We start from the raw sequence: 19713 nt of genomic DNA on the forward strand, positions 1-19713 counted from the left end.
ATGGCCGAGTAGTTATGATTGTAAGAATGGATGAGGAGTTACGATTGTGAGAATGGCCGAGTAGTTAAGATTGTGAGAATGTGTGAAAAAACACGAGTGGTACGAATGTCCTCTTTTTTATGTTTTATTTTCAATGTAAACGCAAAAACTGCCAGAAATTATTTTTTTCTGATATTTTTTAGCTAGTTTCTGTTTTGTTATAATTACAATGCATATTCCAGCTATATTTTCCACTTTTGCAATATCATAGAATATTGCACGCTAACGTTTTTGACACTCTTAGGGAAAAATGTTGCCATAAAATAATATAGAATAGTCATTACAAAACCGAAACTTTTATTTTTCCTTGTTCATGTATGTTGTTTAAATCAGAACTTTCATGGAAACCAGTATAGTCACATCACTATTATATATGATTATCAAATCATATGACACTAAGTATTCGACTACTAAGATGAATAGATAATTTGCCGGGTAGAGTGATCTAAAATTCCCCCACATTTCACTTGTAAGGCAGTATAAAGAAGTGTGATCTTCAAATGATTCAACTGTTTATAAAAATCTTATTCAGAAACTTTGACGAATACAACTAAAGCAAAATATACTGGTAATGCTTTTTAGTAATATGATTTAGTTGTTAATAAGATGAATAATTTAAAGAAAATGGAGAACACTTCTAATTGTTAACATACTGGTAAGGATTTTCTGACAAATTATTTAAGTATTTATAAGAAAACTTATGTAGAAACTTTGATGAAGACATGGTAAGTAAGATATACTGGTAAGGATTTTCAGTTCAATGATTTAAGTGTCCTTTTATAGCTGACTATGTGGTATGGGCTTTGTTCATTGTTGAAGGCCGTACGGTGACCTATAGTTGTTAATTTCTGTGTCATTTGGTCTCTTGTGAAGAGTTGTCTCATTGGCAATCATAGAACAAATCTAAAAAATAACATACTGGTAAGGATTTTAAGTAAAATGATCATGGAATAAAGAGTAAACCATTTTCTGTTTAAAAGGATTTGTGGAATATACATCAATGAGACAGCGACGCAACAATAAACCATCACAAGACTCTTAGTTCTGTAATTTGTATCCTTTTTCTTTTTGTTATTTGTTTTTGTTCTTAGAACTGGTCTGATGATTCAAACCCTTTCCGAAACTTTTAAATATACAAATGAGAAGATGGTGTATGATTACCGATGACGCAACTATCTGAAGGTCATATTACGCCCTTGCTAACCCATACCGTACGGAAAACTCTAAGACATGACATGACAATTTATAAATCAATTCAAGCGATAAATTTGTCAATTGCTTAATTTTATAAAAAAAACAGCAAGTGGATATAAAATTGAGAATGGAAATGGGGAAAGTGTCAAAGAGACAACAACCCGACCATAGAGCAGACAACAGCTGAAGGCCACCAATGGATCTTCAATGCAGCGAGAAACTCCCGCACCCGGAGGCGTCCTTCAGCTGACCACTAAACAAATATGTATACTAGTTCAGTGATAATGGACGTCATACTAAACTCCAAATTATACACAAGAAACTAAAATTAAAAATGATACAAGACTAACAAAGGCCAGAGGCTCCTGACTAGGGACAGGCGCAAAAATGCGGCGGGGTTAAACATGTTTTTTGAGATCTCAACCCTCCCCCTATACCTCTAGCCAATGTAGAAAAAACAAACGTACAACAGTACGCACAGTAAAACTCAGTTTAAGAGAAGTCCGAGTCCGATGTCAGAATAGGAAACAAAAGAAAATAAACAAAATGACAATAATACATAAATAACAACAGACTACTAGCAGTTACTGACATGCCAGCTCCAGACCTCAATTAAATTGATTGAAAGATTATGTCTCCATCATATGAATATCAGGCACAACCCCTCCTGTTAGGGGTTTAGTATTATACCATCATAAAATATATGAGAAGAACATAACCCGTGTCATGCCAACAACTGGTTTTAGAATAAATTTGTTTAATTCCGATGCAAAGACCCTATAAGTGAATCAATATTAAAGCCAAAATATGCAATCTTTAATGACCTGACAACAGTATCGTAACTATATCCCTTCTTAATAAGTCTGTTTAAAGGTTTTGTTAGCTTTTGAGGTGAATACTGACATTTTTGTGCTTTGTAAAGAATATTACCATAAAAGATTGGATGTGAAATACCCGAACGTATAAGATGTCTGCATGTTGAGTTATATTTACGAATGATGTCCTTATACCGATGATAAAATTTAGTAAATGTTTTGACTAGTTTATGATATCGAAAACCCTGGTGTAATAATTTTTCAGTAATACATAAATTTCTCTCACTAAAATCTAATACGTTGTTACATACACGAGCGAATCGTACAAGTTGAGATATATAAACACCATCAGATGGTGACAAGGGAACGTCACCATCTAAAAATGGATATGTTTTTTTCTGGCAAAATAGGACATTCTAGACAAGTTTATAATCCTCCTTAATTCGGAAATAATGATAAACCGAACTTCCGCGGATATCAGAGAGTAGGACATCATGATTTCAAAAAAATAATAAGTATTTGGAGTGGCTTTAGTAACTGCAAAAAACAAAGAAGAAAACAGTACGTCATAAATTTCATGAGTCCGAAGCGCTTTTCTGGATTTACCTTTTTGATATTTTATAGCCAAGGATGTATAAGAATCGAAACAATTGAAGAGCTATATTACCTAAAAGGACGTACAAAAATACCCAAATATATATAAGGTCAACTTTGCCTGAGGGAGTTTAAACATTAGTTTCATAAACTTTCAAAATATATTAACGGACATTTTTTAGAAAGGTTTCTTATAAATCATGTCAGTACTGAAGAACTGACTACTGAGCTGGTGATACCTTCGGGGACTGATAGGATGCAAGCTGTATTTGTTTTTAACTTGTTGGGGTTTTTTTTATATTCAATATGCTAAATATGTCATTGGAATAAAGTTATGTGCTTTACATTTTCTTATACTAATTGTATTGTAGATTCTTTTATGAGGATCTGGATTGGGGTGTCTTCATCTCTGTACTCTTAAAGGTTTCTGATCATTTGTTTTATTTTTTTTTTATTTGCCTATTATTTGCTTTTATTTATATTTTAGCAGCCCTATTGTTACTTATCCTCGATATTTTTCATTTTTTTTTGTACAATCTTTTTTTTTTTTTATATATATATATAAAAACCCTCATTAACAAACAATATGTAACTTTTGTATTTTCAAGAAACTTTTTCAACTTCGTCATATCTTCATGTGCCTGTCCCAAATTAGAAACTTTGCCGCTTTTTTCATGTGTTGGTTAAAAGTCGGGAACATCGCCACATGTTCATATGCCTGTCCCGTGTCAGAAACATTGTCTGCCTGCCCTAAGTCAGGAACCCCGTCAGTGATATATTTTATGTCATTGACAAACCTCGGCAGAATACGGTACCCTGCCGAGTTGTGCCAAATGGGTTTCTCGATGGGTTTCTGAAATGTCGTTAATAGAACGAATACACTGAATATTGATATATTTAAACTAGGAAAATCTGTCTTCCTATGATCAGACGATTTTACATACTGGCCTTTCATAAATACTGCCAATTTCCATGTGTTATATGATGAGACTTCATGCAACCTATTAATAGTGTTGTTTCCGATTTTTTGTTTGCTTTTTGAAGCTAACTTTTTATAGTAGCGAACACATTTGGACTATACTTTCTAAATTATGTGACGCTTCTTTAATTTTTTGTTCAAGTAAGTGGTCATCCAGTTGGTAGCTGCAATTTTTATTTTTTTATTGCCTGTTTTAGTTTTACGACATATCGTCTAGATAGTCAACGGAGGGAGGGATTTCCGTTCATGTAAAACTGATTCAACGCCGGATCCTTTTTATGAATGTACCAAGTTATGCTATCTGACCTATGTGTTGTTCGTTGTCGTTCGTTGATATTTGTATGTCTGTGTTGGGTGGGGTGTTGGTGGTTTATGTAGTTTGTTGCGTTGTCAAATCCTTTTGCTGATTCTTGTTATCTTGTTTTATGTATCATTCACGTAGAATCGTTTATATATGTATGGTTTGCACCAAAATGATTATATAATCTACATATCATCTTTAACACATTGATGTTTTACAGTGATTATCATAGGAAAAGCTTTTGAACTTTCACAATACCAATCATTGCTTCAATATCTAATAGATTGCAGTTAAAATTCATCTCTACAAACTGATCAACTAGTAAAACCGTTTTTGTAGCCAGTGAAAGGTTGTTAGTATGAAGCAAGTGTGCATTTTTAAATTATATATCAATTTGTAAAGACATATGAAGGTAAGGTAGTTCATTTTAAATTGCTATATAATTGTCAAGTGTTTACATTTTTCCTTTAAAAATGTTTTATATACTTCTAAGAAACAGAGAACAAGTTGAAATAAAACATGTAATATTCATTAAAGTATGTGTGAAGTAAGAATAATCCTGTCAATAAGATTCTATGGGAGATAATCTGATATCTATGAATTATCTATTTTCACATGAACAAGTGATGGGGCTCTTGTCTCCCTTTGAAACTTCAATAAAACATACTCCATAGAAAAATATATTTTTTTCAGTGCTTTTAATATTGATTGAAAGACAAGTTTGTAATATTTTAAGAAAATATTTAAAAACAAATAATTTGAAAACCTAAAATGGGACATTATCATACAAATTCAAAAATTACTATATTACCATACACATGCCTTTACAATTGATATACTTGTATAGAAATAAAACTATACAGCGAAGGTAAATCCAGAAAAGCGCTTCGACGCATGAAATTATTTAACGTGTTGTTGTCATTTTTTTCAATAACATTCTTCCATGTTTGTAAGCATACATGTTATTACACTACCTTTCACTAACTATGAGCTAAACTGGTTTGCAATGTTGATCAGTTTGTAGAGATATATGCAAACTGCAAGTTCGGTAAAACATTTTAGCAATTGGTATTGTGAAAGGATAAATTCATTATGATATGCACACTAAAACTATGATATTAAAATTGTTTAGAAGAAACGTTATGAAAGCAGTTAGAACAAGTCAAGGAAACGAAACCAGGAGAGTACAATGTAGTTTAAAAAAAAGTTTAATCTTTCGACTAAGGTACGGAGAGCTTCGCTGTTTCTTAAATTACGTCAGCATTTGTTTTGATGTGTTTGTGTACTTTTTTTTACCGAAATATATGTGGATTTGTTTTGTTTTTTTTTTTCATAAGTTTTCACCAGTTTTACTTATATTTATGCCCCCGCCTCGGCGGAGGGGACATTAAGTGTTAGCCTTGTCCTTCCGTACGTCCGTTCATTCGTTCCTCCGTACGTTCCAAAAGTAGTTTCCGTTCTCTACATTGGTTCATCTCAACTAAAAGTTATGAAACTTATACACAATGCTTATTACCACAAAACACAGATAAAGTTCGAATTTGGGTAGCGTCACTTTTACCTTTCTTGAGTTATGTCTCTTTTTAACATTATATGCAAGCGGGAGCATCATCTGTGTCCCATGTACACATTCTCCATTTATTTCATTACATTTTCGGATACTCTCATTATTTCTTTTCTTTTTCGGATACTTTCAATGTTGTTTCACTTCCCTTATGATTTGTTATATAACACAAAGTGAGACCTAATGAACTAATCTGTTCCAGATAAAAGTGATACATTCAAAATCTTAAAACATGTGTCGTACTTAATAGGCTTAAGTCGCCGCTAAAATATACCAAACATATAAAGTTAAGGAGGTGGTAGTGCAGATTGTTACCCCGAGTTTCATCTATTGCGGTTTTCTTTATATTAAAGGTTTTGAGTTAGTGCCGAGAGAGCTAGAGATAGCTGGATACCCCGAGAAGACTTCGTCTACCGAGGCGAGATTGATGTTAACAATGTTGTTAAAGAGGAAACATCTGCTCTGTCATCGTTTTGACCATGCATTATTTAATGTATTATTGTCTTTCAAATTATTCATATTAAATTTAGATAATTCTCTTTTAATTTTTATTGGAAATTAACATCTTTGTCTTTTGTATTATTGTATTTTTAATTATTGTCTTTTCAAATTATTGATTTTTGTTTGTTCAACACGAGAGGGTGACATCCAAGAAACTGTTTCCAGCTGACTCAGGTGTAGAATAAAAAAGAATCATTAATTCATACAATTATCCTTTCATCTGCTTTTAGCTCAAGTCATGATAGATCTGACTTTATTCTCAGCTCAAAAATAAAAGGCCAGATTTATGTACAAACAATTAACGAAATACAAATATGATTTAAAGCAACAAACGACAACAGTATCTGTTTTGCAAAGATTTAGCCTTTTGTTTCCTGAGTAGTAGCTTATGGTTACAATCGGTTAAAACGGTAAACGGACTTTTTGTAGAGTAAGCATAATTTGTTAATCAAACAAAGTCACATTATCGTTGTTTATCTTTTACAGGAACACACATTTATTAAGGAAAAAGGGCAGAGGGTAGAAGAGAGTCATTGCTGTTTTTGTAATACGTATGTCACAAAATTGGAACACAAGTCGGTGTACGGACTAGACGACTGAGTTTCATTATTTGCAATATCCACAATCACCCACAAAATGCATTTACATTTTTTCCCGAAATAAGCAGCGGTAGTAGAGACGAAGGGCTAAATTTGAGTGGAAGTGATGTGGACATAATGTTAATTGGTATCCGTTTTGAAATTTTTGAATCCGAAAGTGAAGCTGTGCAAGGCCTGAAGGTAGTCCTTATAATGGATACAGAAGATACACCACATTATTTTCCAAAACTGCGTGTACTTACAAATTATAACCGTATAGAAGGTAACAATGGAAGATTTAAACGTTTCTTGCAGTTTGAAGGATCCAATTCATGAATGAAGTTTTTTATGAACTTTGTTTTTTCGTAGGTTTTGTTTTGACCATAATACTGTTTGTATTTCTTCGGTTCTTCGACTTGTTATCCCTGGGTATATTCTCCCCCTTTTTATTGTGTTGTGTATTTTATCAATGATAAAATTTAGTTAACAAGTGAAAACAACACTTTATGCATTTTATGCGCTCGAAGCGCTTTTCTAAATTTACCTTCATCAGGAACACTCAAAGCTAAACATTTGAAAGCCAAGGATATATAAGAATCGAAACATCTGAAGAACGATATGACCACAAAGGACCGAAAAATACTACCCAAATACATTAAATTCAACCTTGCCTGAGGGAGTTGAAATCTAAGTTTCTGAATTATTTTTAAATTTAGAAAGGTTTGTTATAAATTAAGTCAGTACGCTCGGGGACTGATAGTCTACCAGATGTGGTATCATGTTAGAATACACTTAACATGGTTTGCCTATATATTCCTGTTTTTGTCGCAACCGGTTTCGCTCCTTTCCGAATTCATGCGATTCCCTTATTTTTTGTTTTGTTTTGGATTTTTTTTAATCTTGATTTGTATCGTTTTAATGGATTTATGATATTTCAACATCGTTAAACTACTGTTGCTTCTAATTTATAATTGTTTTTACTAAATCACTAGCAATAATTTACCAGTTTTTCAAAAATACAAAATAAGAAATAAAAGAAAAATGTTCTCCTTCACAAAAATTGAATAACCTCTTTGATACAGACGAGATGATACATTGCACCAAAGGGCAATAAAAAAGGATAGGTAAAATAAATGCAGACTGCACAAAGGCCAAAAACAAAAACGACGAAAAGCCAAGCTATTCATTAATCAAAAACCTAATACAAACGTTGAAGAGCTGATCAACCTAGATAACCTTAAGTAAGTGCTAGGATTGAAATTAAAAACGTTAACATTAATATCAAGTGTCACACTTAAATACTTATAAATCAACTTTTTGAATGAGGACGTAACAAATCGACCAAAGCACATCCTTGTATAATAGGAAATATGTACACTTCAAACAACAAGAGCTTGCTGTTTTACTTCTCCTTATATATTATTCTAATGTAAATGACTTAAATGTGTGTAACCTTGTAATTGTAGCAGGGTTACTGATACAACACATGTGTGTTACATGCGTGTTGTAAACTAACTACTTCGGTTAAATAATAAAATTCAAAAGTACATTTCTTAACGTTTATGGTCAGTATAGTTTTCACAATGTTTTTACCTAACGCTTTTTTACTATATTTTGTAATCTGGTTCGTGAATGACAAACTGATCCAATGTTTATAGAGAGGAGATGAGATACGAAATTTGTCATTCAATATGACCATAATCCATAACATAAATCATCTTTTACCTATTCTTCTAAATTGACTATATAAAAGACTTTATTTACATATGGTTTACTGATTTTTAACAGTTCTGAGTAACAATGAATTTTTTTATTAAAGATGCAAATATATCATCGTACATTCATTGTAGGTACCAGTTTGTCATTAAAAGAATCAACATAAACACACAAAGTAGTATAAAAACAATGTCAATCGTGGTTTATGAATACTGTTCAAAATAAAAAAATACCTATACTTAAGAATTAGAGTTAAATAGTGAAAATACACATATAATGTATATCGCGTCATCTAGAATACAAATGCTGCAACATAAAGATACTTGCAGAACGAAGACACATCATGCATACGAAATAAGACAAAATTAAAAGAACAGATTTATAACTAGCTGATACCCAGTTGAAATTTAAACAAAAGAAATTATTTATTAAAGACGGTAAAAAATGCCAAGTTGGTATATTTGAATTGAATTGTTTACATCTGTTTCTTTGGGCTTTAAAAGTTTAATGTAGATGTATAATTTAGGATTTTGTACATTTTATAACGTGTTTGTACTTCCAATATAGTAAAGAACTTCGAGATATTTGACATAAACCCTCACGACACTTACTAAAGAGGAAATCCTAGATAATCATAGGTCTGTTCTATGTTCCTTTTGAATTTCAACCAAAGATGAAGAACTGGATCGTCCATCACTGTATTGGATAACTAAGCTACTAAGTGTCCTTACAAACAACGGTATATTGCTGGGTCTTCCAAGTGCTCCACGAAACCTCTTTCTAAATTATTTACATCAATTTTGTCAGCAATCAAAGCCGGGCTTCAAAGTTATCGTGAAACTACATATTCTAGAGGTGGCGTGAATCAGATGTGGATACTAAAAAATTCCAAAGATCTTTTAGAGTAAATACAAAAAAGAATGGCCAACGTAGATACAAGTATCTTGTCTTAGAGAGTAATAAATCCTACTTAGTAAAAAATCACTCTGATTCTAACAAAAATTTTTCTGAAACTGACATTATCAAGATGCTTGATTTTTTTATTGACAACATATTTGTTACGTTTGGAGTACGTGTTTTTCAACAAACAATCGGCATTCCCATGGAAACCAACTGTGTCCTTCTTCTTGCTGACTTATTCCTATGAAGCTGTCTTCATACAGGAACTTCTTATGAAGAAAGAAAAGAAGTTAGCAGTATCCGTTAACTTTACTTTCCGCTACATAGATGATGTCCCCTCAATAAATGATTCAAAATTTGGTGACTATGTTGAACGCATCTATCCCATCGAACTTGAGATACAAAATACAACAGATACAGTTAAATCTGCCTCATATCTTGACTTACATATAGAAATTGACAATAAGGGTCGGTTGAAAACAAAACTTTATGACAAAAGAGATGATTTCAGCTTCCCAATTGTGAACTTTCCATTTTATGTAGCAACATTCCAGCAGCGCCTGCATACGTAGTATATATCTCCCAATTCATACGATAATCCAGGGCTTGTATTTCCTATCATGATTTCCTTGATAGAGGGTTGCTGCTCACAAGGAAGCTATTTAACAAAGAGTTTCAAGTGGTGAAGTTGAAATTATCCCTTCGTAAATTTTACGGACGCCATCACGAGTTGGTTGACCGTTACGGAATATCCTTTTCACAGATGATAGCGGATATGTTCCTAATGTCGTAACTACAATCCCGTCCCCTTTTCCCGAATGTGACCTACTAAATTAGACTTATTACCGAGTTTTTACTAACATGAGCAACACGACGGGTGCCACATGTCGAGCAGGATCTGCTTACCGTTCCTGAGCACCTGATATCAGCCCCAGTTTTTGGTGGGGTTCGTGTGGCCTAGTCTTTAGTTTTCTATGTTGTGTTTTGTGTACTATTGTTTGTCTGTTAGTCTTTTTCTTTTTTAGCCATGGCGTTGTCAGTTTATTTTCGACTTCGATGAGTTTGAATGTCCCTTTGGTATCTTTCGCTCCTCTTGTAGACTTTTTAAGAATTAAAGACAATTTTCACAAAACGGTCGATTTTGAAAGGTGCAAATAGATAAATAAAAGATTTTGCATCTATGTGGCCGCTGACAGTTTTTTTTTAATCCAAAGTCCTGACTCATAACATCAGAGTACGTGTATTTGAATGACAAATCTTTACTTGACGACAGGCTTTATTTGTGGACCACGAAATATTTAATAAAAATTTTTTAAGTGATTTTTAACTTTGGAAAATCCAGAAATTTCTCCGATGGCGACTTATTATGTCTCTTGACATAACAACCGTATCATCAAATGTAAATTTAAAAGATAAACGGTAACTATAACTTGATGAGTGCAAAAATTCAACTTCTTCTATGTATGAACTTCCTGTAAGTAAGAGTATTAACGATTAGTAAAAAAATTATGTACATCACATACCATATGACACTCAGATTTATTTTACATGGCATATTTACGGGGACTTGTTTTATTCAAAATTACTACTCCTGACGTACATGGTGACTTGTTTATTGATTAACATGTAGTACCTCCTAATTGGAAGCTGTGGGAAATCGTGTATAACTTTAAAAATTATAAAACAGTGTAAGAATATATATGGCTTTACTGAATATAGAAATGGAGGGTTTTGAAGAACGCAGTTCACATGAATACGAGCATTCCTACAACAAGCTTGATATGGGCAATGAGCTTACACTGTCGTGGAAGCAATGGCTCAAATTTTTATTACTGACACTGACTATATGTTTGGTTTTTTCTGGATTGGTACTAGCTGTAACTTATTTTACATTGCATGGTAAGTAAACATAGATATCAGTTTAATCATGTACATGTTTCTTCATGTTCTTGCAGCTGAAAAAAAACCTTGTAAAGATTTATATTTTTACCTAAAATTACGTAAATTCATCAAATAATATTTTTTACTTGATAGATATATCGGGCAAGTGTGCATGCGTGGAAACTAGACACATAATATTATGAATAGGAGTTTTCTACCTAGACAAAAATCAAATTACAAACAACATGCTCAATATTGTTGAACTATAATGATCATTTAGTCCCTGGTTGTTATCGATGGAGACCACATTTAGCCATTCAAATGTCGTCTTCTGCTCAATTTTTTAAGTTTGGTTTGGGGGGGGGGGGGGGGGTATTATGTTCTGTTCTTTCTACAATGGCGTTTTTTATATTTCCTCTGTTAATAAGTTAACAAACTCATTTCAGCTGAACTAAGAGTAAACATGGAGAAGACTTATGAAGTCCTGATGAAAACACAAAACAATTCCGCTCATGCCCTGACATCTGGAAAAGGTTAGTATAAAAGAAATATGGCGGTATGATATGATTGTCAATGATACAACTATCCAGTATAGTCAAATGATGTCGATTTAAGCAGCTATAAGTCACCCTCGGCCTTCAAAAACGAAAGAAAACTTATTGTGGAAAAAACAGCAATATAAACTTGACAAGATGGAAATTACACCAATTCGAACGAGATAACCAAAGGTTTGATCTAGGACAAAACAATAAACAAACTAAGAAAGATGACAGATACTAACCAACGACAACCACTACATAACTCCTGACTTTGCACAGACATATTAAGAATTACATGAGACCGTGATGTAACAGAACAACGTTAGAAGTATGTTTGATATATATTTTCATAAAATATTAACATAATTGAAACAAAAATGTACATATTGTCACTCTGTGTCATCAATCAGACCCTTATTCATATATCTATTTCTGAAATTAATTTTATATCAAAACTGTTGATTATATGACTGCAGATATTTATCGTAACACCAAAAGTAATGTTTCTTGATCAAACGTTTTATCAATTTTGATCGACGATACGCTCGGTCAAAATTGATATTAACATTCATTTAGCGTTCATATGCCTTATTTTCTCCGCGCAACATAAGAAAAGAAGTAATAGACTATATCATATCTGGGTCCTAGATTCGCCTGTTTAAAACAAAGAGGCAGAAGATACCTAAGGTATAGTCAAACTTATAAGTTGAAAACGACCTAACAATGCCAAGGAAAAAAAAACGACAAACGACGAAAAGACAAACAAGAGTCTACAAAACACTACATAGAAAAGAGGGACACGAACCCCAACAAAAACCGAAGGTGATCTCATGTGCTCCGAAAGGGTGAGAAGATCAGGAGATGACGTAGGTAAATTTTTCAAACTGATGAGTTCAACTTTACAACTGGAAACTCTTGCTTGAGAAACTTCATTGGAAGCAGCAACCCTTTATCAAGGAGATCATGATTGTAAATGCAAGCTATGTAAATTCGTATCAACTGCTATATATATATATATATATACACTCCATAAGCAGGCGCTGCATGCATGTTGCTACCCAAAAATGGAATATTCACAATTTAGAAGCTGAACTCACCTTTTTTGAGGTACAGTTGTGATCATCTTTTAAATGTAATTCAAGATATTTGGCAAACCAAACTGTTGTATCCTTAATTTCAAGTTCGATGGGATAGACATGATAGATGCGTTCAACATAGTCACCAACCTTTGAATTTTTCAGTAAAAGGAAATCATCTTTTATAGCGGAACGTGAAGTTAAAGGACAATGCTAGCTTACGACGTCATGAAATAATACACAACTATTGACTCCTTCAGAAATTAATGTAAACAATTATTAAATCGAGAAAAGCTAATTTCCCAAGGTCCATAGAACCGAATGAAAATAACCTTTTCAAATATGATAGTTTTGATATTATTTCTTGATGAGGAATAGAGAGGTGAAAGATATCAAAGGGACATTGAAAGTCATACGTCGAAAATAAGCTGGCACAATCCAAACAGATTATTTTTATTTTCTCAATTACCTTCCAGCAAAATATGGGCTTATTTTTTACACGTACATATTCTGAAACAGTTATTTTGCGTTCGCGCAGTTTCCCGTTAAAATGGAAATTTCGAGTGATCATTTCCTTAGAGGTTACTATAGTAAAATATAATAATATACAAATAATTATTGCCTCTATCAAAAGTTACTATCCAAAATTTTAAAGATTTCCACAAGATCCACGCGGCAAAGAGCTCACTTTGACCGTCGAAGATAAATCGGATCGTATATATTTTGTGAGAACCAGGTGGATGCAAAAAACTTAACATGATACGAATTTTTAAAACCTCACATTAAAACAAAATTTATCTTGCACTCACTCTCCTGTTAATGATCATATATTTATTTTACACAACTGTTATTTTATAAAATAGCCTAAATATTCATTTGTTAAAATTATAATGAAATCGGTTTTTCTTTTTTAGAAAAAGAAGAAACCTTCAAAAAACCGGCATTTTTTGCACGTTTAAAGCCACCCGATCGCTCAGTGACCCTTAAATCTAACAGCGTAGTTAAATTTAATGCTATTACGACAAACATCGGGAGTGGATACGACTCAAATACCGGAGTGTTTACGGTTCCACTCAATGGGACCTACGAATTTGCAGTAAATTTCATCAAAGGTGATAAAATGGAGTGGCTGGAACTGCAACTGATGAAGAACAACATAACAATTGTAAGTGGCCATGCTGCTTATGATAAGTATTCATCGGGATCTCTTCAGGTTATACTGGAATTGGAGGAAGGGGATCAAATCTATGTCATTCATCCACGTATTTCAGGGAAACTTTATGGAGATGATTTTACCATGTTTTCTGGTCATTTTATATGAGTAAAGTGCATCAAATATAAATTTGTAACGTTAATTTGATTTTCTCATTTCAATTTTTTTAAGTGTGATAAAATGAGGCATGGTAAAAACAGTTGAATATAAGATGAAAACAAAACAGAAAACCAAAAAGTTACGATATTCATTACTTATTCACACTTTCTTCTACTCGTAATTTGATAAGGTTTGGTATTCATGAATGTAAATGTTTCTCTCGCAAATGATTTTGATTTGTCAATCCAACTGCTTTGAAACGAGCGTCACTGAGGTGTCTTATATAGAGTATGACATCTAAGACTGGTATCTTTGATGAAGTTGTTTTCCAGATTCGATCAATGTACTTCTTTCTTGATGTACAAAGTATATGTATCAATAAATTTCATAAGAATTGTTGTCAATTAAGAATCCTATGTTATCTTGAACATCTTTTGTCTTGTTTTCAAGGAACAATTTACGTAAACACGAAATTAATTTTTCATCGTTTTTCAAAGCAGAAAGAATTAATCAGATGTGATAACAGTCATTAAAAGCTTATGCTATTGCTTATCTATCTTAATAAGAGACATGTGGAATATAAGCCCTTCTAAAAAAACAAGAATAAACAGACAAAAACAGCAGCAAAAAAAATGCCTCTTCCCCAATTTATTTTTTTAAATAAATAAACGTAAATGTTTTCCCCTTTTTTTTTTTAAACAAGTATGTATTACCTTGTCCATCAGGCAGGTCAAAGTTACAGATTTAAAGCAATTTAAGTTAAATAAGAACGTCAAGAAACCCTCCTTATACGTTCAAACGTAAATTTATTTATTGATTATTACTTTTGTAAGCTTGTGAAACTCATGACAGGGCAATATCAATTATTAATTCAGTAACTCCAGTTAGGGTTTGATAATTCATAAATCTAGTCCTTTATGATTATACTGACATCTTAAGAAACATAATATGTTAATACAACTGTAGGGAAATCAATATAAATAAGAAGATTTGGTATGAGTGGCAATGAGACAACTCTCCATCCAAGTCACAATGTATAAAAAGTTAACAGTTATAAGTCAAAGTACGGTCTTCAACACGGAGCCTTGGCTCACACCGAACAGCAAGCTATAAAGGGCCCAAAAAATGACTAGTGTAAAACAATTAAAAAAGGAAAATCAACGGTTTAATCTATATAAAAAACCAGGAACGAGAAACACCTATGAACCACACCAACAGACGACAACCACTAAACAACAGGCTACTGACTTAGGACAGGTGCATAAAAATGCAGCGGGTTTAAACGTTTTAAAAGACACCAACCTTCACCCTAACCTGCAACATTACAACATAAAAAGACACACTATAAAATATCAATTTAAATGGCTTAACTCGATCAAAAAGACATTTAAATAAAACAAGTAAACATACACTGAACGAATCAATTTGATCTATGACACAATATAAATACAATATTAAAACGTAGGTGCCTATATAACATAGACGTTACAGGTATGATATAAAAAAAAGATGTAGGAAGAGTGTAAATAAGACAACTCTTACCTGGGACCAACTTTCGTTAAATAAAACAACCAAAAACAAGCCTGGTTAAATAGAAATACTATCAATATAATTATTTAACATACGTCTGCTTGGAATATGTAGAGTATTGTACTATTAATAAAGTTTCTGAACTTAAGATTAATTAGAGTCCTTGTACAGCTACATGTACAAGGAACAACAGCTTTTGACTTGAAATACAGTGAATTGTAGAACTTATACGTCATTCAGTGCTTCGTCATTTAAATAGCTAAAATGATACATTTATCTGTATAAATCTTCAAAATACCATCTTGCTTTGGATAAGATATGCACATAGTAATAACCAAAACTAACGATAAGGCTGATATGTCTCACCTGTTTGACTTATCATTGAATTAATGTTGAAAGTCCGTAATATGAAGGTTTTACTACAAGTATCACATTAACTTATAATTATTGATATTCTATGAGGTCAATGTCAGATAAACCATACCAGACAGACATGTACACCTTACAATCATTCCATAGATCAAATATAGTGGTCATTGCTAATAGAACCTCAGAAATAGACGAAACCACAAACTACACATTGTCAAATGAACCATGAAATTGAAGTGAAGGTCAGATAAAACCTGTCAGTCTGACATGTACACCTTACAATCATTCCATACACCAAATATAGTGGCCCTGTTTCTTATAATATCTGAAAAAACGGACTTGACCACGTAAATTTAATCTTGATCACAGATCCATGGAATGAAGTCGAGGTTAGATGTACCCTACCTGACGGACATGAAGATGTTGCAAAAAGTAAAATGAAAAAAAAACGAAATCCAAGGAAAATCCAAAACGGAACGTCCTTTATCAAATGACAAAATCAAAAAAACTAAAGACTGAGCAACACGAACCCCACTTAAAACCGGGGGTGATATCTGGTGCTTCGGAAGGGTAAGCAGATCCTGTTTCACATGTGGCACCCGTCATGTTGCTCCTGTTAGTATATTAGTACAAAATCGGTAGGTCAAATTCGGGAAAAGGGTACGGGATTGTAGTTACGACATTAGCAACATATCCGCTATCATCTGTGAAAGATAGGTACTTAACCGGTGTTCTTTTCCTTAGTTAGTTAGTTAACAAAAGGGAAGTCTTTATATAAGCAGACCTTTGCCCGTACCCCCTTTACGCTACCCGTACCCCCTTTATCTTGACCTATAGTTGTTAATTTCTGTGTCATTTGGTCTCTTGTGGAGAGTTGTCTCATTGGCAATCATACCACACCTTCTTTTTTATACTTAGTTATTCCTTGTGGTAAATACTGCACAAGTGTTGCCAGATAAACGAATATGAAGTCATAGGTGATTCCTCCTGAAGTCGTAAGTAAAAGGAATCGTTTTGCTTGCAATAGTAATGAAAGCCATTAAATCAAGTAAAGCAGCACATAAGATGTAAATAAAATAGTGCAAACAGGCTTAGTTCAAACTTGTATTTTCTCACCCTTTATCCCAACTAAAATCAGTAAGTATAAATATAAAGTTTATATAGTCATAATTAAAAAACATTCGATAAATTATACGGTAAAATACATAAATTGAAGGAAAGTTCTCTAAAACTACATCTTTATAATATACTAGCATGCATATTTTAGGCATTCATAAAACGTTCATTTAATAAATGATGAATAAAATCATATTAAGTATTCCATACAAAAGACAAGCAATTAAAAAAGATGACTAGAAGTTTATGCATAATGATGAGATTATGCACGTTTTCTTTCAAAACTCAAATGATATTCAAAAGTATATGCTGAGATCAATTTAAATATGCATCCATAACCATAAATGACACCTAGGTCTTATGTATGTATGTTATAATTGTGATGTTCGGATGAAAATTACTTCGTAATCACTTTGTAGTATTTCTAGTTGGAATAAGATAAATGTTGAAATTCTTCCTCGGCTACAGTCAACACATGGCACACATCTTTCCCATGCAAACTTTCGGTGAACGAGCTTCTGATTTTCCTCGCATTTGTTCTGCAAAAGAATAGAATTAGAAATAGTCAATTCATATTCGTGTTTAAAGGATGTATGAGAGTATAAACAAATAGTGAAAATGCATTTTCAAAATATCTCTTTAAGTATGTATGAGAGTATAAACAAAAAGTGAAAATGCATTTACCAAATATCGCAAACCTAATAGTTGTATCTAATTCTATTTCCAACATTATATTAAAAAGTCTGTCACAGAGTTCGTTATCAAGCTACATCATGTGGATTTTTTTATATCTTTATATGTAGACACTAATGTACTAAAACCAAACAGATGAATATCTACAGAAATGAATGAAAAACGTAAATCCAGATAACACAGTAGGACTGAATTTGGTACCATTGTCAGACCCAAACAACTCAGTATATAAAATAAAATAAAATTTGCCCAATTTTGTCAGTATAGCGGAACTATACACAACTGTCATACACGTGGCAGGTTTAGCTAGCTATAAAATCAGGTTTAAACCATCATCCTTCGGAAAATGCCAGTATCAGGTAAGGAATGTGGCAGTTGTTTTCACTTGTTCCGTTGATTGATAGCGTTTGATTTTGTCAGTTTGTATAGATTTCCCCTTTTTGAATTTGCATTGGAGTTCAGTATTTTTGTTATTCTTTTTTTACAACAGTAAGAATTTATGTAAGTCAGTTGCGATCCAAAAGTTGCTCCCTAACTGCCTTTAGAATAAAAAGTAAGATTAGTAATAAAGGATATCTATATCCATTCTATAAAGTAAAGTATTATCATTCCAACTACTCGCTTATATCTTGATTTTAGTGAAGATGATAATTAAATTACTATTTTCCCGACTCACCTGGTAAACCTCGGCGGTCTATGGCAACTAATGCTTCAAATAAAAGTTTTATTACGTTTTCATCTTTCCGCACTCCATGAAGCCAAATCATTAAAAGTCGAATACCTGTGACTAGTTGTACCTATTAATAATATATTAAAATCATAAAAAGTTTTTAAAAAAATTTCGTACGACAAAAAATAGCCTTTAGTTTTATACCTTTACTGAATAAATGGACAAATCTGACATAGGAACATGTCGGGTCTGGATCAAATTGAATTTATGAATAATAACACATTGTGCTTGAAGATACTTGATTATGATAATTTAAAAGAGACCAAAAATATAAAATGAATCAGTACCAATGCAAAGTATTTATTTTCCTTCTAGATATTTACAAGGCCGAAAAAACGGTAATTACAATTAACGTATTACAACTAATGTTTAAGAACAATATATAGCAAACTAATCATCATATCAAGCAGCATATTCTTAATTATTATATTGAATATTTTTATATTTCTTTATATATGCAAAGTCGTCATTTTAGGTCGAGCATGACGTTTTGACGTTCATTGTTCATTGAATATTTGTTTGCTTCAATTTAATGAATTGTGTAATGTGTTTTAATTCGACTGTTTAATTTATGTAGTATATATTTGTATTCGTTTGTATCAAAATTGATATTAACCAATTGGATACTGCAAACATATTTTGATATTTTGTATTTTCTGTATTTCTTTTATTTTTTTTCAATTTTTATAACAAATTGTCATCAATACTTGTACAGTTTTATGGGAATCACTAAAATGAAAACAAAAAACAGGGTTACCAATAAAAGTAGACAGAAGACAGGACCCTGCAATTTAAAGTCATACCAGTGTATTGGTGTTCTATACATCTTATATGATCTGAAGTAAACTTCCAGTGAATGGCCAATTTTTTCCAGTCTCCTGGTTTTAATTGTTTGAATTGGTAGCAAGTTTCCATAAAATGTCTTTCATTTGCGTTGATGATGGATGTTTTGGAGTCCGAAGGTACTGATGTGGGTCAACATAATCCAATTCCTGTTCCATGTATTCCTGTAAATATATGATGCTAATGTACTATGGCTGTTATTTACTTTTTACAACTCTTCATATGGTAGTGACTTACGTTAACTGACTACGAAAAGAATTATCTACACGTATGAACGTCAGCTGATATCTGACTATCAGCTATATAAGCAATCTATTCATGGGTAAGGTGTTGCGTTTTGTTTGCGCCTTCAAATATGATTTAAAACAATTTTGTGTTACTACGACGACCATTTCACCATTAAACTGGGGAACATTTTTTAATCAGTGAAAAGTCTTAGTTTT

General features: G+C 32.5%; 2 protein-coding genes and 1 long non-coding RNA gene across 8 annotated transcripts in view; 2 read left to right on the forward strand and 1 right to left on the reverse strand.

Annotated features, from left to right (window-relative positions):
* LOC127734818 (uncharacterized) overlaps positions 1 to 19713 on the forward strand; it is a 70466-nt gene that overhangs the window by 15047 nt on the left and 35706 nt on the right. The window lies entirely within an intron of this gene.
* LOC127734826 (uncharacterized) lies at positions 10825 to 13735 on the forward strand. The gene is made up of 3 exons (XR_007997785.1): positions 10825 to 11080; positions 11509 to 11595; positions 13592 to 13735. It is a non-coding gene; the product is annotated as an uncharacterized LOC127734826 (long non-coding RNA).
* Positions 17108 to 19713, reverse strand: part of LOC127734821 (ankyrin repeat and death domain-containing protein 1A-like) — a 162458-nt gene continuing 159852 nt past the window's right edge. For all 6 annotated transcript variants that reach the window (XM_052244858.1, XM_052244852.1, XM_052244854.1 and 3 more), the window contains one exon: positions 17108 to 17543. In XM_052244858.1, coding sequence (XP_052100818.1) covers positions 17473 to 17543 — 71 coding nt within the window. In that variant the 3' untranslated portion in view covers positions 17108 to 17472. The remainder of the gene's footprint in view (positions 17544 to 19713) is intronic.

This window comes from Mytilus californianus, unplaced genomic scaffold, assembly GCF_021869535.1.
Source record: "Mytilus californianus isolate M0D057914Y unplaced genomic scaffold, xbMytCali1.0.p SCAF_3, whole genome shotgun sequence".
NCBI classification, from domain to species: Eukaryota; Metazoa; Mollusca; class Bivalvia; order Mytilida; family Mytilidae; genus Mytilus; species Mytilus californianus.